At 38.7% G+C, this 22,452-nt stretch overlaps 4 protein-coding genes across 4 annotated transcripts; 2 read left to right on the top strand and 2 right to left on the bottom strand.

Moving 5' to 3' along the window:
* Positions 1-265: 265 nt before the first annotated feature.
* Positions 266-2,523, top strand: Cbr-bbs-8 (the record flags this gene model as incomplete). The annotated part of the gene is made up of 9 exons (XM_045237834.1): positions 266-391; positions 622-803; positions 851-1,007; positions 1,050-1,270; positions 1,318-1,405; positions 1,448-1,630; positions 1,681-1,853; positions 2,112-2,287; positions 2,333-2,523. The coding sequence occupies 9 exons, from the start codon at positions 266-268 to the stop codon at positions 2,521-2,523; spliced, it is 1,497 nt and encodes a 498-aa protein (XP_045096637.1).
* A 231-nt stretch (positions 2,524-2,754) lies between these two features.
* Positions 2,755-4,776, top strand: CBG19012 (the record flags this gene model as incomplete). Its single annotated transcript, XM_045237833.1, has 8 exons — positions 2,755-2,856; positions 2,913-3,049; positions 3,101-3,317; positions 3,361-3,576; positions 3,913-3,994; positions 4,041-4,209; positions 4,264-4,339; positions 4,597-4,776. 8 exons carry the CDS (start codon positions 2,755-2,757, stop codon positions 4,774-4,776), a joined length of 1,179 nt encoding a protein of 392 aa, XP_045096636.1.
* Positions 4,777-5,283: 507 nt separating this feature from the next.
* On the bottom strand, positions 5,284-6,789 carry Cbr-dbl-1 (the record flags this gene model as incomplete). The annotated part of the gene is made up of 8 exons (XM_002637273.1): positions 5,284-5,338; positions 5,387-5,457; positions 5,502-5,617; positions 5,718-5,823; positions 5,880-6,170; positions 6,215-6,286; positions 6,332-6,430; positions 6,478-6,789. 8 exons carry the CDS (start codon positions 6,787-6,789, stop codon positions 5,284-5,286), a joined length of 1,122 nt encoding a protein of 373 aa, XP_002637319.1.
* A 9,721-nt stretch (positions 6,790-16,510) lies between these two features.
* On the bottom strand, positions 16,511-20,952 carry CBG19009 (the record flags this gene model as incomplete). Its single annotated transcript, XM_045237832.1, has 6 exons — positions 16,511-16,709; positions 16,789-16,960; positions 17,007-17,633; positions 17,678-17,753; positions 19,663-19,892; positions 20,874-20,952. The coding sequence occupies 6 exons, from the start codon at positions 20,950-20,952 to the stop codon at positions 16,511-16,513; spliced, it is 1,383 nt and encodes a 460-aa protein (XP_045096635.1).
* Positions 20,953-22,452: the final 1,500 nt, after the last annotated feature.

The raw sequence follows: 22,452 nt of genomic DNA, 5'->3' as shown, positions 1-22,452 counted from the left end.
GAGCATTACGGTATCACTGTGAATGACAGTTGACCCTAAAGACACAGCTAACCCTCATTTTGGGTATAATTATTACGGTTGGCATTTGAGAACTCCTTCCAAATGGGGTCATGAATGCTCTTTCCTCTTCCATTCAACTCTCATTTTCTCTATTTCTCTCCCTCCTCTTCATATACTCCAAGTGTGCAATTCGTCTCTATGGCAACCTGAGCTCCACGACGTCTGCTTCGTATTCTTCAACCCCTCATTTGACTCCTTATTCAGAATGACTGACGGTCCGGTTATCGAATTCACCGGATTCATGAAAGCTTTCCGCCTGTTCCGCGAGAATCGTCTATCCGAAGCAGAAGCCGTCTGTACAAATCTTCTCCGCAAAAACCCATTGGATCAGGTATTGATTTTGCACTTTTTCATTTTCACCAACAAAAAAAAACAGAGAAAAAGTGAAAAACAGATCGATGTATATATGTGTGTGTGCTCAAGAGGCAAAGCATCAGTGTAATATTGTGTAGGCGAGACGAAGATGCTTCTTCACGTTTTCCTATCCCTCCTTTCTTATTGGAAATCGAGGGATCTAAAATGAAAAAAAACACACGAAAGAAAAAATGTGTCAACTTCCAGGCAACATGGGCTCTGAAAATGCAATGTCTTTCGGATTCCACATATGTCGATGAGCTGGATAATGAGGATATGGGATTAGCGGAGACGTTTTTGGAGCAGAATGTGATTGCAACGAGTGCAAGACCAGGAACTAGTTTCCAGAGACCAAAGACTACTGCAAAAGGAATGAATCCTATTATGAGGTTATCAGATCAACCAGAAGGTGCTGTAAAAATTCAGAATCTTCCAGACCATCTACAAATGCTGGCCGCCCACTCTCTGGAGTTGTTCGTCCTCAAACTTCATTCAAAGCAGGATCCATGGACCAAGCCGTTCGAACTGCAAGAACTGCAAAAACAGCAAGAGCTGTTAGTAGCACATCGGCCAGAAACATGAGACTTGGAACGGTATGAAGCTATGCATTGTTTGTTTCAAGTCTTAAAATTCAGGCATCCATGGCAGCTGGAGCAGATGGAGAATTCGTTAATTTGGCTCGATTAAACATTGATAAGTACGCTGCTGACCCGCAAGTGAATCGTCAACTGTTTGAATACGTATTCTACTACGTCAATGATATGCGTGTAGCTCACCAGATCGCAGGAACTGCTTCAAAGTCTGCCTCTTTTGAGGACTACTACTGGAAGAATCAACTTGCCAAATGCTACTTGCGGTCAGTTTTTTAAATGAAATTTTGGTTTTCGATAAAAATAGTTATAGGTTGGGAATGCTCAATGACGCAGAGAAACAATTGCATTCTTCTCTAAATCAACGCAAATTGATTGAATCGTTTGCACTTTTGGCAAAGGTGAGTGATTGATTGGGTACTATCGAATAGTTTCCGTTTCAGGTTCAAAATCGAATGGATCAACCGGTGGCAGCATTGAAAACATACGCGCAAGGTCTCGACTCGTTCAATGAAGACGTCACAATGCTCACTGGAATCGCACGTGTCCAGGAGGCACTTGGAGAATACGACTTATCTGTTGATATGTATAAAAGAGTCCTAGATGTTCAGTCGAATAACATTGAGGTAATACTTCTATCATATGAGCATCAGATTAGATGTTTTCATGATTTCAGGCGATTGCTTGTGTTGCTACTACACATTTTTATGATGGAAAACCAGAAATTGCGTTGAGATACTACCGAAGAATTCTTCAAATGGGAGTTTCATCTGCAGAGTTGTTCATGAACATTGGACTATGTTGTTTTGCGGCCCAGCAGTTTGATTTTGCTGTTTCATCGATATTACGGTGCATTATCTGTTTTAATAATCCTGCAACACACTGATAGAGTGCCATCATAACCTTCAACTTTGAGCACATATATCTCCGTTCCTGTGAAAGGCATCAAAATTTTGTCAACTGACAAAATGTTATTGATGTTATAATACGCATTTCACCCGTTGACAAAATTTTGATATTTTTCAAAGGAGATATATGGGTTCAAAGCTTTACGGTTTGGGTTGCACTCTATTAGTTTACGGTTGTCCATAAATAATTTAATTTCAGAGCTCAATCTACAATGACCGAAGATGTGGCAGCTGACATCTGGTACAACATCGGACAAGTTATGATCGATGTAGGAGAACTTGAATACGCAGCCAGAGCTTACAGCATTGCTCTCACTCATGATCCGGATCACAGCGAATCTTTAGTGAATCTTGGAATTTTGAAACACCGCGATGGTAAAAAAATCATCAGATTATTGTATAATTGGTATATCTTTCTAGGGAAAATCGACGAATCTCGTGCAATGTTCAGTTCTGCAATCGCCAAGAACCCGTTGATGTTCGAAGGAAACTACAACTTGGCACTTGTCTGTCTGGCTCAGGGAAGATATCATGAAGCTAAGAATTTGATTGGAAAAGCGTTGGAAGCATTCCCGGATCATGAGCATTGCAGAGGATGTACGAAAATATGAAGCCGCTCTATGAATCAGTCTGATACCTATATCCCCTACTATGCACCCATTTGATCAAAATCGATTTTACCTTTGGCCTTCTTCTCTAGATGTTGTCATTGTCATTTGATACTCTTACACATGTGCATACTCCAATTTTAGTTAGAAAAACGACGTTCTTCCTTCTCTTCCAATGAAATTCTATATCTCTTTTCTGTTAGTGACACATTCATTTCCCTACACCAACTCATCATGTGGTGGTTCCTATTTCTTTTAGCTCCGAGTTACGCTGAAAATTCAACTGGAAGAGTGGATATTCTCTTGATTATAGAACATCAGAAGCTGTTGACACTGGTGGGTTTTCGATTCTGTATCTTTCTAAAATAGTATTCACAAAACTGATTATTCAGAATGAAGAAAAATCGTCAGTTGATATTTCGTTTGAAATTTGCTTTGAATGGGAAACAAGAAGTAGGAAAGTCCCAAGAAGTCGAGAGCTAGCAACATGGAATGAGTTGGACGCATTCGGAATCATCACTGAGAATCTGTAAAAAATGTTTATCTGTAAATCAGTAAATTCGGATATAATATTTTTCAGAGAGAGCTCCCAAATTTCCAAAAGTATCATAACGAAAGAGAATCAGGTTCAAAATGTGCGATCCATCCGTTTTGTATCAATTCAGTCCGAGAAGCCATTGGATTTTTCTGCTTTCCCAAGTGATTCTCATTTTTTTCAAATAAGATTCACTTCTATAACTAAAAACTCTTCTCAGTTAACGCTGAATCCTCATTTTTTATCTACTGCTCAAGAACAGGTTTCTATTTTGCTTTGAAAATCGAAATTTTCATTATTTTCAGACAGAATCCCACTACAAATTCGAAGTTTCAAAAGCATTCGTACAGTGGGTTGTACACAAAAATGAATCCTTTGAACAGGCAATTTTTGAATTCCGTGTTATTCGAAGACCTTCTCCATCTCTTCGAGTTTCCATGTTTCTATTGTTCCTAGTCAATGTAGCCATGACCTTCGATTACTTTCCAGTGTCAAGATTATTTCAAAAAAGGCCCAAATCGGTTAGTACTGAACTTGGATTTTAAATATGATCGAAACTTATGGGGTTATTGAGTGGGAAACAAATCAGCAAATTTCTGGTTTTTTCCTTATTTAACCCATCAATTTGCTGGGGCCGTTTGCTGGAGTTTTCTAGGCCATTTCTGGTGGAGCTACACAGCCAGTCTAAGCGAGATTCAAGCAGGGAACTCCGTGCGCCTTTAATTTTCGAGCTCGTAAATCGCTGGTCGTGTAGCTCCACGAGAACAAGCCATGGCTTAGAAAACTCCAGCAAACGGCCTCAGCAAGTTGCTGGGTTTCGGCATAAGGAAAAAACTAGACATTTGCTGATTATTCAGGGATTCTATCTATGTTGTGGATTGCTCATAAGTATGGTGGCTGCTAGACAAAGTCCCAAGTTTGGAGAGTTGACCAGTTACGGTGAGAAAATTATTTTGAAGATATATTAAAAACAAATAAGTTCCAGATTACCAACTAATGGCTCTTCTCCTCCTCGGACTTCTCATTGAAATACTGCATCAGCTTCTTCCATTTCTAGTTTTTCATTTGAGATGTTGTCCATTGGAGTCCGATCCATCACCACCACTGTTCCCTTCTCCAAGTGACCAGTTCAGTTTGGATACTGAAAGATCAAAGTAATGGAGAAAAACGAAATTTAAAAAAAAACGAAAGGTTACACAATGTTTCAGGTGTAATGCTGCACTAGATTCTGCTAGAGCTGAGTCAATGAGAAGTCCTCGAATCGCTAACTTTGACATGTGCTTGGTAGGTTCTATTAAAAAATTAATCCCCGTAAAACCTGTAATAGATGACCCTTAACTTTGAACCGATTGATCTTGGTTCCTGCTCAAGATATGAAAAAGTTTTCTACTGACAAATTGTCTATCATAACATCACCTACATTATATCAGTTTACACATTTTTGATATCTTGCAGTGGAGACTAGAAAAATCAGCTCAATGCTAACTGTGTGGAGGCCCTTCTATTACAAGTGTTACAACACTAAATGAAATTGTTTTCAGGCTGAAGTAAAATTCACCATGTCAACATTCAATGAAGTTTTAAACTTGCATTCTTCCGCAGAATGGAGAAGGTACCTGTGTAATTCCGTTATCCTATCCCAAAACAATTTTCCAGAAAACTCTGGTACAACGCCTATCGCCGATTTGAAATTCTTGCATTCTTTAGTCTCCAAATTATAAATCTTGTTCTTTTCTCATCTTTCTGCCAATAAATGCTCAATTATCATTATCATTATCAAAATACTCATTTGCAAAAGTGGATCAATGCATACAGACACAAAAAGAGAGAGTGCGGGGGGTGATGAGATCAATTCTTTTGAATTTTTGTTTTGATTTGAACATTCAATTCTAGTCGAGTGAAAAATGATGAGAGTGAGAGAAAAAGAAGAAGAGAAGTTGTAAGAGAATGGAAAAAAGGAAAATGAAACTGTCCGTCTTCAAACAGAGCTCGTGATTGTGGGGGAAGGAACATTTGTAAGGGATCACAGAGAGATAGACAAGGACAAAACATCGGGAGGAAACAGGAAAAACGGTTTTCGGTGAGAAGATTTAAAACAAAATATGAGAGGACCCGTTGACACATTGCACCAAAAAAAAGAGTTAGTGAAAATGGAAAAATTAGAAGAAGCGAAAGAAGGAGAAAACAAAAAGTGGTAATGTGCGACGACGATGTTGGAGAAGAAGCTATCACCGGCACCCGCAAGAATCAACCCGCATATCGGCATACTCTCTTATCACTATTCTGAAAAAAGATACACTTGATTTAAAAAAGGAAAATATTTCAACTCACACTTTATCTACATCCATGTAGAGAATCGAAAGAGGGCTCGTTTCAGTAGGCACACAGCACGGTGGTGGCACCTGAAAGTGATCTTGAGGGACATTCAATATCCAAAAAAACTCACTTCATCAGGTTTTAAAGAATGTAAAAGAGATTGAATAATAGCATGGTTAGTAGCATTTAGCTGAGCTGGCATTGGATTTGGACAACTACCTTGGCATTGATACGCATCATAGCCCTCTGAAATATGAAACCCCTTTGTCTCTTATTTTCATTTCAAAGCTCTGCATTTTTTTTACAGTTGTCAAAAGTATAGCTTATCTAGAAAAAATCAACTCACTGGGCGCCATAATCCAATCTTGCCAACCCAGATCATCAAAATCCACGTAGAGATCTGTTCTTCGGCATAGATTACTCTCTGCTTCAGTGTTATGATGTTTTCTACCCTGGAAAATAAAATGGAATAGCCTCCTTTCGTCCCCTTGCCTACAGTATACCCTACCTTCTTTCGATTTTTTCGTTCGCTGTTGCCTGTTTGTGCACTTCGTTTCCGTCGGACGCTAGATGGTTCTGATAGGTCACTGAAAACAATGAGCGGTGCACTCTGAGCCCGTGCGTATGGTAACGAGCTCAGTGAGCTGCTTTGTGTCTCTTCAATCTCCACATCTTCCGGCAATTCGACAAAGAAACTGATACGATCTGTCCGCCTTCTGAAGGCAGCCGTCACGTCGAAATCGATCCAATCGCTTAATTCGTCGTCGGATCGAGATTCGATTTGAAATTTTTCATTGTTCTGAAAAGTTGAATGCATTTTATTTCAAAACTAGATCTACCAACCATATCATCTTCGAAGAAATATATAGAAAATCTGCCGGACCTCCTCGCTGAGTTGTTGCGATGTAACCGAAGCTGGAAACATATATATTTTGAAAAGCACAATAATCAAAAACTCACTTTCAGTATTGCCTTAGTGACTTCTTCATTTTGAGCATCTCGTGCAGCCAATGAAAGATTGTAAGACAAAACTAATCCTTCGCTATCTTCAGTGATCTCCTGAAATCCGGAAGGTTTGAAAACTTTACTCGAATAGTAATTTTTACCTTTGGATAATAATGCCGGACCCAGTCGACATCGTTATCATCATCATAAATATCCCACATGTGTTGTGGGACATTTATACTCGGACCAGTCTGTACTGGAACGTGCTCAAGACCAAGTTTACGAAGCATGCCACTTCGCAAACCATGAGCTTCCGAGGCACGATTTATTGGTGGATCAGCAGCAGACACTGACATGATGATCGGAGTGATTGCGAGAAGGAGGAGGTGGAGGAGAATGGCGGACAGTTGGAAGCGGAAAACAAGTGATTTTGTGCTTGAAATCGTTGTCGTTGTCCGCACAGAGTCGTTCATAGTTGAGTTGGGCGCATCAGGCAGCCACTGGACATATCGTAGGGGATGTTGAAAATACAGAACGGACAAAGGGAAAGGGAAACAGGGGACAAGGACTTCTATGTGGGGCTCGCCGAGATGACCGACTCTCCTTTTGCTTAGCGCATAATCAGGCTGAAAATTGGAAGATATAGAATACGAGGGAACAAGACAATCAATGATAAAAACAATGAATAAAAGTGGAGGGGGTTACCTAATAGAAGGGGACCTATACTGCAAAGTTTGAACTGATTTATTATATCTTGGTTCCTATGAAAAATATCAAAAATGTGTCAACTGATCAAATGTTGTATAATTAGGCTAAACACTTTTAGTGGAAAATGTTTGTGTATTTTTCGAAGGAACCGAGATAAATTGGCTCAACTTTAACAATCATAGAGCTCTTCATGATTCTGCAACCAATGAAACAAGAGTGGAAAAAAACGAACGAAGCAGTTCAAAAAATCCAAAAATAAATTTTTAGAAACTTGCAAAAAATGTGCAACGGACAGATTTGAGATGTGTCTCGTCTTGTCACCCAGTCTGTATATAAAAGTATAAGAAAGGGCATCTGCCGGAAAGAAGGACGTGACGAGGATGGACACATCAAACGGGGGAGGAATCGAAAGATGGAACACCCACCCATTTCGAGTGGGTGTGAAAAATAATCGCCCAGTTTTAAGAAAAGAGAAATAATGAAACAAAATAATGAAATAACGAAAAGGAATCGAATTTCGGAAAGGGAAATATAAAGGCCAAAAAATATGGAAGATCATCATAAATTGGCAACAATTTCGAGTTAAAAAGTCGTGGAAAAGACAAGACTTTTTCTATTCCGGGAACATTCTTTTTTCTACAAGAAAATCGCAACAATTTTCGAAAAAGAAAAAAGAGAGGGGCGGTGCACAAAAAAGAGAAGGCGTTTTTGGTTATGATAAGTTTGTGCTCTCCTCAACTCGAGTAAAAAAGTTCCAGAGCACTAATGATGAATTGATCCCGAGGGAATGTGCAAGGTTTGCCCCCATCGGATGAGCTATGGGAAAGAAGTTTCGAGTAGTTGCAGATTTGGTAAACATTTGCAAGCTCATACCGAAAAAAAAACGTATGGTCAGAAAGAAGGGAGTGGATGTTAGAAAATTGAGTTTTGAAGGTGTTGCTCGGAGCTCAGAACTGAACAGATCTTCGTCTTCGGAACAAGAGTACCGAATTCAAAAACTAGAATGGAATGCGAAACTTTCGAGTAAAAGAAGAAAACGAAGAAGAACGAGAAGCATCTCATCACATGATTGTCGACCGGTTGGTCTTCACAGGACAGCCTAGAAAGAGTTGCTTCTCATTTTCAAGAATGTTTTCTCTCGACCCTGATATGATATTCGATACGACGACGGCGGCGACTTCAAAGCCTTCTCTATGTTTGCGTGCCTGATAGTTTTTCAGATGTTTATATCCACATACAAGCAGCACTAGATTCTTTCTCAGTACCTGTTTCCGTGCTGACTCTAAGTTTGGAACACTTTCATGGAAAAATGATCTAGTTATTGTTCTCTGTGTTAGTGGCTATTTTCATCTTGAGATATACACAGATTCTCGTGCCGCGTTCAAAGTAAATTTCCAGGAGAAGTTTCCTGGAAACCGCTATCCAAAGCTGCCACTAAGCAATGGTATCACTCAATTTGAGCGTGCTTTTTTGCAATCCCTCGTAAATTGACATAAAAACCCATGTTTTGATGGTCTGATATAGAAGAAAAACACAGCCAAAACAATTTATACTGTAGTTTAATGATTGTAAATCTAAAGAAAGGCAGCTAAGACTGTAAATTTTCCATGGAAGTTTTTTTTGAACGCGGCATAGGAAAAACAACTAGAAAGTATCCACATAAGATCTAGATCAGAGATTTTTGAAGGATTAATCTTCAGACTCAATCAATCAATACTTCACAAGCTCCAGATCTTTGGTCTTTCAGATCGACCCTGAGCATAAAACCTAACAACAATTCAGAACGAACAAAGTTCTACTTTTTGACAAAAAAGTAAACAAATCGTCATGATGATACACATATCTGTGCAGAAATGTCACATTGCTCACTGCTTTTTTCGACAAATTTCTCTCAAATTACTTCAAAATGTCTCAGCTGGCCGAAAATCGAAAACACGACAAAGAACGTCAGTGAAGGTCTTTTTCACTCTGTTACATCCAAAAAAGGCGGTAAGCATGGGGGACAGGTTACGGTAAATGGGGTAACAGAAGGTTCCGGAAACGACATTCTGGCGCCAATTCGAGGTAAGGGACAGAGACAGAAGGGAAGAGAGGGTTACGGTAGAAAATGACGTATTGGAAAAGGTCAACATGGAGAAGAAGAATATGCAAGTCGAGGATGGATGAATAGATGTATAATTAGAATCTGAAGAAAAAAAAAGATGAGAATAATATTAGTTGCACGCCCTTTCGAACGGGATCTATTTGATTAGAGATAATTGAGTTATGAATGTAGGTCAGCTATGTAATGCACCAAAAAAACATAATGTGTCTAGAAAAAAACAAAAGATGAGATTCTAGGCGTTTTAGAATCTAAACAACAACAAAAAAAAACTGTTAAATGTCACCAACGAGGACCTTTTTATAGCGGTGTACTTTACTCAACGGCGCCGCCCTTTTTTCGTGTTTTTATTCATTTTGTTCCAAAAAAGTATTAAATGAGCTATACGAAATTGAGGCGGACATCCTAATTCCGCCTCCAATCCTCCCACAGATGGGACCTCTTCTCTAAAAAAGTTTTTTGCAATTGCTTCGGAGGCGGTTCGAAAGGAGAGCGCAAATTGAAATTGAATCAAGTAGCTCCCCCACTACTTTCAGTTTGCTTTGAAATAGGAAAAAAATGACGTGGAGATTAGAGTACTTTTTTGTTGTTGTAGGGGATATGACATTAGTGGAACTTTATATACTTGTTCGCAGTTTTTTCTTTGTTCTCCACCTCTCTTATTTATGCATGCCAGACGATTGACGTATGCACAGAAAAACTCCTGGTAATTCGATATCAATTCGACGATAAACGAAGAGCAACGAGGTCATGGGAGACGGATAATAAGGAAGAGAGAACAATGAAGAAACAGAGAGATTTTGAAGATTTTCGGAAGATTCTGAATCAACGTCAAGATTAAGGAAGGAATCAAGCTCATAAATGAGTGGGAAATGACGACATATGGATCAAGATCTTGAGTCTTGAACTTATTTTTAGAAGTTTTGATCCTATTCTTAGCAATGCCAGAAAGTTCTAGAACAAAAAAAACATATGGTCAACATATATTAGTTTTCACATATGTTCACAGTATCGATTTCATTCAGACAGATGTTTCATTTTTCATGGTCTACAGAAACACAGAAAATTTGTTAATTTTATACTTCAAGTGTTTTTACCCAAATTAAGACAAAGTTACAAAAAGAGAAGAAAAGAACAGAGAAGCAATACAACAATAGAAAAGACCACCCGAGTCGTGGCGAACAGATTTGTGTACACGAAATAGGACAATAACGGCCAGAAATACCATTTTGGGTTACTCAAGATTCTAGAAAGTTCTAGAATCAAGAAACGGAAATTGGGAACCAAATGCATGTGTTTGCAATGTGCGATCGCCCTTCCGATCCTCGACCGAATCCATCTTCATCAGACACATTTGGTCGTGATTTCCGGGATCAGAGAGCAAGAGCCCCAAAAAAAGAGAGGAAAATTGAAACACATGCGTCGGGATAGGGGTTTCAAGATAATTAATCGATTGGAAGAAAAAATGGGTGTTCGGCTAGATTAGATGATCGAAAAAGAAAAAAGTCGGGCCAGTAGCTCGTCGGTTTTTCATGATAGATGCTTAGGTGCACAGATGCGACAGAGACATAAGAAAATAGGATACACAAACAAAAAACGTGGTTGTCTTGTTCATGTCGATTGGAGGAGCTCTTCGACGAGAGCATTGTCACATGGTGGTTTTGGTGGTGTGGTGTGGGCCAGTCAGTACGGGCATTGTTCGGAAAATCAGAGGGAGAAAAAGGTCAAATGAGTCATAATGTCTAGTTTTGGGTATAGGTGGAACAGATGTTGGCTTTTAACTCGGGTAGGATTTTTACGAATACGGTCAGACTAATTCAAAAAGGAAGAAAACAAGAAGAATAAGAAAGCAATATTCTGCGGCCACCATCTACAGTAACCCATTTAACTAGTCAAGATCCTTATAATTCTTTTTTAATTTACATGTTGGTTTACTATTTGGAAGGCTTGAAAAATCAAGACCCGGCTCGCAGATCTGGTCGGACCTGGTCGGAGATTTTCAGGAACCGACCCGGACCGGCGGGCCCGGGTTTTCGATATTGAAATCTCAGCAATTTTTTAAATGACACTCCGTTCTTGGCAAGCTTATTAACTGACAGAAAATGTGTTAATTTTTTTCTATTGACCTCCAACTTTTTTTTTTTGAAAAAATAGGAAAAAGTACTTTCTGAAAACCCGGGTCCTGGCCGGGCTGGACTTTGAAAATTCGAAAAAAAAGTCCGAACTGGCCTGTTGCAAGTATGCTGTTTCAATTATTAACTCACGATTAACATACAGTCTACATCAAGATACAAAATGATGTGTTCTGCTCATCTATCAGATATCACAACGGTAACCTTTCGAACTTTTGCTCGATGCTCGCTGAAAATTGAAATCGATCAGTTAGAAAGATAGTGAGATTGATATCTGTCCTCTCGGAGCACCGCACGTGTTCAGTATATGAAGGAAGTTGGAGAACATGGAAGATCAAAACCAAGAAACTTGTAGATTTTTCTAGAACAATTCTCAAACACTGATCAAAAGGTCGACGAGCTCTGCGCTATTTATAATCTGGGGGACAACAAAATAGAATGAAAAACAGCATGAAATGGGAGGATTACTGTAGCGTTCTCAGAAAAATCAGACCGAACGTCTTCACACTATCATTCTGAATGACCTATCTCTATCTCAAGGCGAAAACGCATCGTAAAGTAAAATTTTGAACTCTTTCTTCTTTTTATCAAAAATTGAGATTTGATATCAATTGAGTGATAAAAATCGGTGCCCTAGGGTGAGAAAAAGAGATGGAGACACGGGGCGCCGAGGGCGGCGGGAGACGCTTGAACGATAGGAATATCACGGAAAACGGGAGAGAAGATGAAGAGCCCGCCAGATTCGCCGTTTGATTAATGTTGCTGAATGTGGCCCCAACAGTCGCGTCCGATGCTTTTTCTTCTTCTTTTCTTTACTCCTCTTCTCTATCCTTCCCCGACTGCATCTTCAGCTTTTTCGTGTCGTCGTCGTCGCCAGTTTTTCGTAAAAATAGTGTTAGAGATAAGGAGACTTTTGAAGAACCTGTGTACTTGGTGGAGCACCGAAAGGGAGATTGGGATCAGAGGATATTGAGATGGGTTGAGGATGAGTAGAGAAACGGCAACAGGTTGAAAAGAGGGTAGAAGGCATAGATCGGATCGGTGCAACTCGGCGCGATGTTGCATTGATCGACCCTCCTTCTTCTTCCCTCCCCGACTAATAATTCATTTTGCAAACCCCTTCTTCTGGACACGTGTCGTTGGGTAGTGCCCTCTCCTGTCGTGACGAAACAATAAGAGAGGAGCTGAGAAGGGTCATTTTTCTAGAGGTGCCAGAAGAAGAAGATTCGATTGGCGCTGAGCCAATCTGAAGTCACGTGACCAATGGAACCATAGAATTCTCAGCTGGGAGGGATCGAGAAAGCTCTGGGAGTTCCGAGTTAAGCGCAATCCAGATCCACAACTTCTTGGACTGAATAGAAGAAACTGGTTCCCAGACCAAAAAAAAACCAATCAACAATATAAACATCATCAAAGACAACGTGCGAGTTTCAAGGAAAGTGGCTCACATAGAATCCCATTTTCTTTCACAAAAATGTGTTTTGAGTGCCTGCAAAAACGGTCGCCCCGCCTACGAAAAACTGTGTGGAATGTGTCAAAAACGTTACGACAAAACAAGGGAGATTGCCCACAATTTGAGAATTTCTGCAGATCGTGCAAAATTGTGCAGAAAATTCAGGGTTACTAAAAATTCAAAAGTTTTGGAAAATTCAGATATATAGTACCGGTCCATAAGAAATACAGTAACGTATTTTTAGTTAATTTTCGGCCAATTTGACCATTTTCAGGATTTTGGATCTCGGCTGTCTAGTTTCCGATTACGAAAGTTTTGGAAAATTTGAATCAGACCTAAATGGAATACATTGCATTCACAGAATTTTTTGAGAATATCTAGCTTTTCAGCTATATGCCGATGTCTAAATGACATCTGTTTTTTTTTTTTGCGTTTTCAGTACAATAGCGACAAGTCGGGTCAAATTGGAAACTTGAAAGCCGAGCTCCAAACTTCTGAAAATGGTTAAAATGTCTGGAAATCAATGCGTTGTTGTATATTTTATAGACCGGTACTGTAATTCTGTCTATAAGGGCTGTTTAGCCTCGAGAAAAAATTTAAAACTTTGCCAACTTTTTGGCATTTCAATGCCTAGTGCAGATGGCAAGATGGACAGCTACTGTAACCAGGAATGTAGAAAACGTTGATTTCGAATAACTTAAACGTAACGTACCTGGGTTTCACTACATTGGGAAACATCAGTTCCAGTAATCACAATAACATTTTTCTTTCTGTTTTGGTGACCGTATGAAATTATTACACAAAAGAAAACTCAGACACATGACACTGACCCAAAGAAGTGGCAGTTCGGTTGTCTATCATTAGAAATAAACTGTCTCTCAAAAAAGGACAAAATGAGCGAATCGGTGCCGTTTAAGAAGAGATAGTAAATTAGTGTGAGAAAGTATTTCGGAACGCTTCATTGAGTACAAAAGAGACAATGGATGAAAAAAGAGAAAAGGCGCGGCATTTAAAGGGTAATAAAAAAGGAACATGCATGGAGAACATAAAAAGGCGGCGGCTCATTTTCTTTGTCATGACTTAATTGAAAAGTTATGATGTGCGCGGAACGACAAAAAAGAGAAAAGAAAGGTACTAACAGACCTACGAAATTGTCACACCATTCTGGCGCCTAGTGCGCGGAAGAGACGCGGAAGACTTGTTAGATATGGAGGTATTGAAAAACGAAAAGGAAGATAGAAAATGTGAAAAAAGACAAAAAATGACGACGATTTGAGGCGATGAAAGTTTCTAAAAACAGAAGATGTGTGGCAAGATTGATGATAGGTATATGTGGTGGGAGAGGAGAAAAAGAAGGTGTTGTGTCGGGATGATGGAAAACGTGTATCCCAAAATAGATAATGCAAAGTATAGTATCTTTTGAACCCCTGACAACAATTCATAATCACTTGTTTTGAGAGAGGGGTAGGAAAAGAAGAGTTTTCGTTGAAATGTTGGATATTTGTTATTATTAGGTTCAGATTGGAATAGAAAGGATAATGGAGACAGTAGGATTGATAACATTTGAACAATAGAAAGAGACGATAAGTGGTTTTGATGAGCAATTAACAGAATGGTAACCTATCTATTTAAAAGATTTTGCAACGGAGTGCGTAGATGGCACTATCAGATCATTTCAATTCTGAATTCAATAGCAGTTAGTTTTTTAATGGTAGTGAGGAACTTCAAACTTCTCCTCTAACCCATTGGTGAGCATTTGAATTTCATTTGGATACCGTACACCTGTAATGGAAAAGCCCCTCACTCTGTCAAGTTTGAGCTAGTTTCTCTCGGCTCCTATGCAAATTTAAAAAAGTGTTTCTTGATAAAATATTCGTGAAATTATGGTGAAAATTTATCTGTTGACCATTTTTTGTATCTTCCACAGGAACCGAGATAAATTGGATCAATGATAGAAGTTAGGGGGACCATCTACTGTAGGTGACGGAAAGTTAGCCACAGTTGTATGGAATGATTTTGAAGACTGACCGATGCTCTCATCTATCTTCTGTCTTTATCAGAAAGTGGTCAAATACAAGAACCATTTCTTTAAAACATTTAAAAATTCTAATTTGGCTATGTGGAAATTCTAACACAAAATGCATGTTTTTTTTCAGAAACTTTACATTCGTCAAATTCCGGCCATCTACCAAAATATTAAACTTTCCAATGACCACTTATTTCCTGAAACTATTTTTTTTATTCACGCAGATGTGCTTTTGTCCCTTGTCGCATTCAACACGCGCAAACGGGTTCATACGTATATTCTTTGTGTTGACTGTAGAGATGATCTGATTAGCTGATAGGTGCACGGGCACGCCGATGAGCAAGAAAATAGAGAAAAATGGATAGAAGAAAAAACTGGCCTACGAATTGACATTTGTACAAGTATAGCCTATAGGCATTGTTTTTAGCCGCGTGGGAGGGAAAAGAAACAATGTGAGAAACGAGCAAAAAAAAAACGAAAAGGAACGATTGTGTGTGTGTTTTAGTTGGATGATAAATGGATGGGAAGTGCTCTGCAAAAGAATGCATGTGCAACTGAATGCCTGTCTGACTTAGGATAGGGGGCCAGTAGACAAATTGCAGAGTCAAACATCCCAAAAAACTTCACAAAGTTTTGCAAAGCTTGAAGGGTTCCGAATAGTACACCAGAGCTTCACTCTAGAATGACCGGCAGTTCTGGGGAAACTATGAATAGTTCGTAGACCGGGACTTCAAGCACTGAAAATAATATTGTTGGGCAAACACCCAAGCCTATTTGTTGGAGCTAAGGCCAAACATATGCCCACCGCATGGCCAATGACCCTAAAGTCGCATTTGTGCTCAATTGGCCTGAAATATTACTGGGTTCCCAACTTAATAGGCCAAAATGTTGTTTTTTGGTTTTACCTGAATTTGCAGGTTCTATTGGAGTTTAGAGGTCCCATAGGAGTTTACAGGTCCTCTGTGAATTTACCGGTTCTAAATTAATTTACAGGTCCCATGATGATTTACGGTTCCCATACACAGGTCTTATATAAGGACAAGAGGATGCCCTCTTCCTTGTAAACTCAGAGATAGAACCTTTTTTTGAAGCCGGTATGATTTTTGAAGGGTATATGGTAGGTAGAAAATATCTGAAGATTAATCCTAATGAAATGCTTGACATCACAAATAATTAGAAATGAGAAAAGGCGATGGTCTGAGTGGGTAAGAGCTCATCATCAAACTGTAAATTTGCTCTTTCTCATTGTCGTTTTTTTTTGCTGTCGAACAATGTTTAACGGACAGCTTATCTGAGTTTTCCTCCGACTCACTCCCAAAAAAATGAGCGATTTACAGGCGCCAGTATTCTCGTTTTTTTCTGTTTTTCGTTTTATGACTCGATAAATCTATTGATTTGATAGAAGAGAAAAAAAGTTCAGCTTTGATTTTTACAATTTTTTATTTGAAAACTGTTTATCGATAATTAGTTATAAACAATGAAGGAACTAGACGACAGAGAAAAACTAGAAATTCGAAGGAAAGAGAAAAGAAAATACCCGGATGAAAAAGGTGATGAGCCAAGAATGAAAACGGGGAAAAAATTAAAAGTCTTGGGACATTCGAAAGTAACCGAGATGACAGTGAGAGCTGTGGTATTATTAAAATGGAAAGGGAAATACTGAGCAATTTTTCGATTTTTTGTTTTGTACCGTTTTAAAGGAACAAATCCTGAAAGCAGGGCGGAAAAGAGGAAAGGTGGATGTACATGATAAGCAAAATTTACAGATTACACATTAAAGACTTCGTCTTGTAGACACGTTTCGTTGAATTGTGGGAGGGTCGGATTCGAACGGAGGAGGTGGAGATGAGCTGGGCGGAACATCTGGTGCTCCAGAAGATGTTAAACGAGGGGTTTCGATAGATGAAGCAGGTGGTGGAGGTGTACTATCAGTAGTTGATGTTGCTTGCATTTCGATTACTGTTGCTGCGGGTCTGAAAATTTTTAGAAATCGATAGGTACTGAATCAAAAAAAGTAAGCACAATTTGAGACTGTTGTAAATTCTGACTGACCCAATAACAGTATCCTTTGTAGCATCCTCGTACGATGGAAGCGGAGGAAGATTTTCCCTCCTAGCAGCTCTTGACACTGCATACGGCGGTGGAGGCTGAATCCCTGCTGCCACGAACGGCAATATCCGAATATCATCTCTACTTATCGTTGTAGTGCCTCCAGCTCCTCTTTCTGAAATTGTGAAATTATAAATGCTCGGAATTTCAAAAAAATTTACCTATCCCATAAATCTGCGCTGCTCTATTCATCTCTTCTCTCCGTGATGATGTGTATTGTGATTGTACCTGTGGAAGGTTTCTACAAATATTGATCGAGCAAGAAAACGATACCTGCATTCGATGTTTCATCAGTAAATACATTGAGACCACAAGTACAACTATCATAACTAGGCTGAACACGGTGCCAGAGATGTCCCGACTAAATAAATCGCCAGTCTGGAAGTTTTGGATTACTATGATGAACATTGAAAATAAACCTACATCTGCAGTAGACTGTGGTCCATATTTCGTATACCTCGAGTTTGATTTCGTTTTGTTAGTATCAATTTCACAATGATATCCAACAAAATTATGCGGACAACTACACCGGCCTCTGAACTCGTGACCTCCATTCAGGCATACAAGATCAGAGCATGTTTCTCCTTGATAGAAAGGCAAACAACTACAGTAGTTGTGTCCGTCGATTCCCACCAGAACCTGTCCCTGATCACAGAGCTTTTCACAGTACTCTCCAAAATATGGCTGTGGACACGAACACCTTCTTCCCATAGACTGACTACGGTATCCACCATTCTGACAAGCTGGAAGTTTTCGGCAATGCTGGTCTAGCTGTTGCTCTTCCGCATCTGAAAATCATTAACTTATAAATAAGTCGTCACATTAAAGTTACCTGGGCATTTACATTGAACTCCATAACTGATGAACGTGGAGTTGTAAAGAGCAGCGGCGGAAAGCAAGAAGGTGCCCTAGAAAAAATGAAAAGGAATCATAGGGATTTTTTTTCGAAAAAATTAATTGGATTTTTGAAAATTTTGCTCCCAGGAGTTTAAGAATAATGGATGCTAGAAAAACTGGAAAAAGAACCAAAAATTAATCAGGTAAATCCCAGTTTTCTGAATTAATTTTTAATCAGTCTGACTTTAGGCAGCGCTTCACCACACTTTTCTCGAATTCGTGAAAATATCTTCGAAATTCAAAAAATTTAATTTCCGTTTTTTCCCTGTATTATTTTATAATTTGTTTTCATGTATAACCAGCCTGTTTGCCGCGCTTCTGGTGCTTTAAACAGCTAGTTGGTCGTCCTTCTCAGCGATTTAACCTAATTATTTTACTGTTTGTCGCTCCGCTCCTCACTCCTTCATTTCCATTTTTCAAAAGTTCACGTAAAATTATATTTAATTTTCAAGCTTTTTAAAAAATTGTATTTTTTTCACGTAACGCAATAAATTATTAAATCAATAAATATCAGGTCAAATTCCACGTATTTTTGGAAAAAAATCAGTCCTCTGGGAAATCAAACTCTTCAAACTTTATTGTTGGATAATTTTCATAGGCACCTTCTCTCTGGTAAGAAGCTCTTTGCATTACGCTTGTTGTTGTTTCTTTTGCTTTTTTCTGTCGATTGGTCCGATGTGAAAAAGTACTAAAAGGCCCTAAGGGTCGCCATGTTTCCGGGTTCATGGCTAAGTGTTTTTCACTGAACGTCCCCGAGTAGCAAACGATTTTGTCAAAGATTAAAAAACTGAGACAACAATGAAAAGCGGTATGCAATGTGGCTTCTTACCGGGAAGAGGAGGAGCTTTTGAAAATTAACTGACAATGGTCTACGAAAAGAGGGGTTTTCGGCTGACTTGCTTTTTTTGTTAGGGAGTGGGGGACCCCTCCCTCCACCACTTATGGGTTTTAGAAGGTGATCCCATTGGAAAATAAACCTTGTTTCCCTTTCATGTACTGAGCCTCTACGTGGCGAAAGGGATCAACAGACTTTCTAGTCTGGCTAATCAGTACACTTTTCGTAACTTTTTATTTCCATAATCTTCCATATATTTCAACAAAAAAATTGACTCTTTGAAAGCCCTTTTTACATGTTTTTTTCTAAACGTCCAAATATAATTTAATTCTTCAAAAATCCCTTTTTATCTCATTTTAAAGTTGAAAGGGATCAACAGACGAAAGCCTGGCTAATCAGTACACTATTGAAACTTTTATTTTTCATTATTTTTATCATTCTTATTTTTCATAAACACCGTATTTTTCAGTTGCTTTTCACCATTTTCAGGTGTCTGGAGCTCGACTGTCAAGTTAACGATCACTTTGAAGATTTCTGAAAGGTGTAAAACACACCTAAATTGAAAACTTTGCATCCATAGAATTTTTTAAAATTTCCAGTTTTTCAGCTATGGGCCGATTTCTGGAAGGCTCCTGTTTTTTGCCAGTGGAAAACTGAAAATGTGAAAAAAACAGGTGACTTTCAGGAATTGGGAATCAGCTGAAAAACTAGAAAATTTCCGATTCTGTGAATGCAAAGTTTACAAACTAGGTCTATTTCAAAGCCTCCAAAACTTTCGGGGGGTCTGTTTAAGAGCCTCAAAAAAATAGTGATCGGAAACTTGACAGTCGAGCTCCAGACCACTGAAAATGGTCAAAATGGCCAAAAATCAACTGAAAATATGTTTTTGTTTATCTTAATGACCCCTACTGTACCAACTAACGGCCAGAAGTTGCCGGCAATGCCCGAGATAAAACTATAGAATCTACTTCCCAGTTCCCTTGATCGGTCAAACAAAAAAGTCTTGTGATGCATATTCTGTGTAATATTAAAAAGAACCAAAGTTACTACAATCAAGAGATCAATATAAAAAGAACATTACATACCTGGAACACTCGACAATGATCATCTTGTTCCGTTCCAACGAGCTTCTCATCCACTGCGTAGTCTGATGCAGTTTCAGTCCAATTGCTCACCAATTGTGGATTCTCTGCAACTGGAGTTCCCCTCCGACAACATGTTATTTTATATGTTCTGGATAACCAAAGAGGTCCTAGAAAATCGACACCATGTTGTGGTTTTGATGGAGGTGTTCGTCTGGTTGGGAGGAAGTCTGCTGAAAAAATTTTAATTCTCAATTCATAGATTAACCCCCTATGTTTACAGAGACAGTTTATAAACGGTTTGATTCAAAGATTCTCATCGCCTTGATCAGTCACATGTGAATAATACTTGCCGTTTTTCGAATTAGGGGTATTGTATAAAATTCTGAGAAAAAAAAAGAAAAATTATGTGTGTATGTTGTCTATCTTTCTGCAAGAAGAACTGGTCCTATTGTGCGAATCGCCCTCGGCTTGCCCTCTTTGTGATTGCGTGAGGGGGTATGTCTCTCTCGGAAGGCGCATCTCGGGGCGCAATCGTTGCGCAACCGTGATTCACAAAAAGCAGAATAAGATTAATATAGATGGAAGTTTGCGCATTGAACTACATTCAAGCCGGAATATTCATATGTATGAAGATGGAGATGAGTGGTTGTTGATGATTTACAAAAGTATGTGAGATCCGCTTGAATTTTCTTGAATTGAGATTTCAGAAGAAGGTACCGTATTTTCTCTAATAAAAGCCTGAACTTATTGGAGCTCAATTATCTCGGTTCCTATAAGTGATATCAGAAATCTGTCAATTGATAAAATAGTGGTTATATTATGATAAATAAATTATGCGTTGAAAAAATGTTGATATCTTTTGAAGGAATCGCGATAATTGAGCTAGTAGTTGACGGTTTGGGTGGGCTTATATTTGAGGGAATACGGTATTTTTCGTGTCTCTTCTATGTAATATTTAACTGAATTCTGAAAAAATTTCAGTGGAAAATGAACACCGGAGTGCCGAAACTTTCTGACTAAAGCTTCAAAGTGAACGTCATCATTAAAAATCCTTCTTTGTACAAATTTTCTAACTTCACTAGATTTAGAGATGATCATATTTTAATACCTTGAATTACCCATTTTCAAACTGTATTGAGCCCTCCGGAATGCTTTCTAGAAGCAGTTACAGATTGACCGACGTTTCCTTTAGAATACCACCACTAACTCACCAGAAGTAGCATTTTCGGTTTCAGCTGCGGCAATTAAAGTGATCGGAATCAAAGAATATAAAAGTAGCGAATTGATCATCGAGTCTCACATATGCACATACGTTTACTGTACTTTTGTCAAATTGAAACCTAGCTGAAAATCACAACAGGATATACGACTTACTTTCAGACGGCGAAAGTGCGAACAAGAAGAAAAGAGGAAAGGGTGTCAGGCAAACAGTGCTAATAAGCGAAAGTGAACTAGATGATACAAGCTGTAATGAAAGGGGGGAAAATAGCATGGGAGATGAAGAGACGCAGAACACGGAAAAGAATGGGCGCGGAAGAGATGAGAGAAAATGTGGTATTGGGTTTCGAGAATGTACTTGTTTTTCGGTTCGAGGTAGTTTGCAATAGGTACAACAACAGAATGTACAGTTTCAGTCGAAATGGAAGAAAAGGCATGCAGCTGGAAATTAGGTCGATAATTAGGAAAAGGCGTAACCCAAGAATAAAGAGCAAGGAGACAATGGTTGGGTAGTGAACTGTAAAAATTTTGAACCTATAATTTATAGTCTATAATGGCTTTTTTTTTTGAAAATATCAGAAAGGTACTGAAAAAATAAAAGTCACTGCAGAAGTTATTCCATTTACCGTATATCCTCTAATAGGAGCCCACTCAAACCATCAACTTTGAGCTCAATTATCTCGATTCCTGTGGAAGATCTAAAAATTTTGTCAACTGATAAAATATTCATCATAATATCACCACTATTTTATCAATTGAAAAATTTTGATATCTTTGGAAGGAATCAAGATAATTGAGCTCAAAATTTGGGCGGGGCTTCTATTAGAGAAAGTACGGTAGCTTCTAAAATTTACGGTTTCAAAATTTGTTGTTTTCCAGACACACCTGGTTTAATACTCTGAAGTCATATCAAGAAATCGGAAGTTCCCATCTGTGTTCTGATACCATGACACAACAAAAAAAGAGAATGATAGTTCGACGATATATTGAACATGCCATCAATCATCCACTAATCGATGTTTTGTAACAAAATCTGTTTGATAAACAAAAAGGAAAGTACCTAACTAAGCCTTGGGATGAAAGTGTAACATGGGAGAGAGTGAGATAATATGACAAATGTTATAATCATATTTGGAAATGACCATATTAAAAAACAGTCCGAAGACCGCAGAGATAGAAAGAAAAAAAGAGAAGCCAAATCAAAGAGAAAAAGAAGAACAACGAGTTTTTAAGAAAGCACGAAAAGGCGATTTCGAAGAATCATAGACGGGGTTTAAAGCAAGGGGCATCGCACCGATGGTTTCGGTTTATTATCGGATTTGGTCACCGCCATCGGTCATTTTTTTGTGAAAAGGGCGCTCCACCGGAACGCATTGACACCGGACTATCTTCCTATTTTTTCGAGATTCAATGAAACTTTTTGGGTTAAGGACATCCGATATATAGATTCTTTTTTTCTGAAAGTTCCTTTTTGTGTAAAACTTTTAAAAACCTTCAAGAAGGAAAGACTCAAATGAGAAAAAAAACAAACGAATTCGTCAAGTTGAAATGTTTACGACCGGAACACAGTTT

This window comes from Caenorhabditis briggsae (genome assembly GCF_000004555.2).
Source record: "Caenorhabditis briggsae complete genome, chrV, whole genome shotgun sequence".
Classification (NCBI taxonomy): Eukaryota; Metazoa; Nematoda; class Chromadorea; order Rhabditida; family Rhabditidae; genus Caenorhabditis; species Caenorhabditis briggsae.
This window is presented reverse-complemented; position numbering and strand designations above follow the sequence as displayed.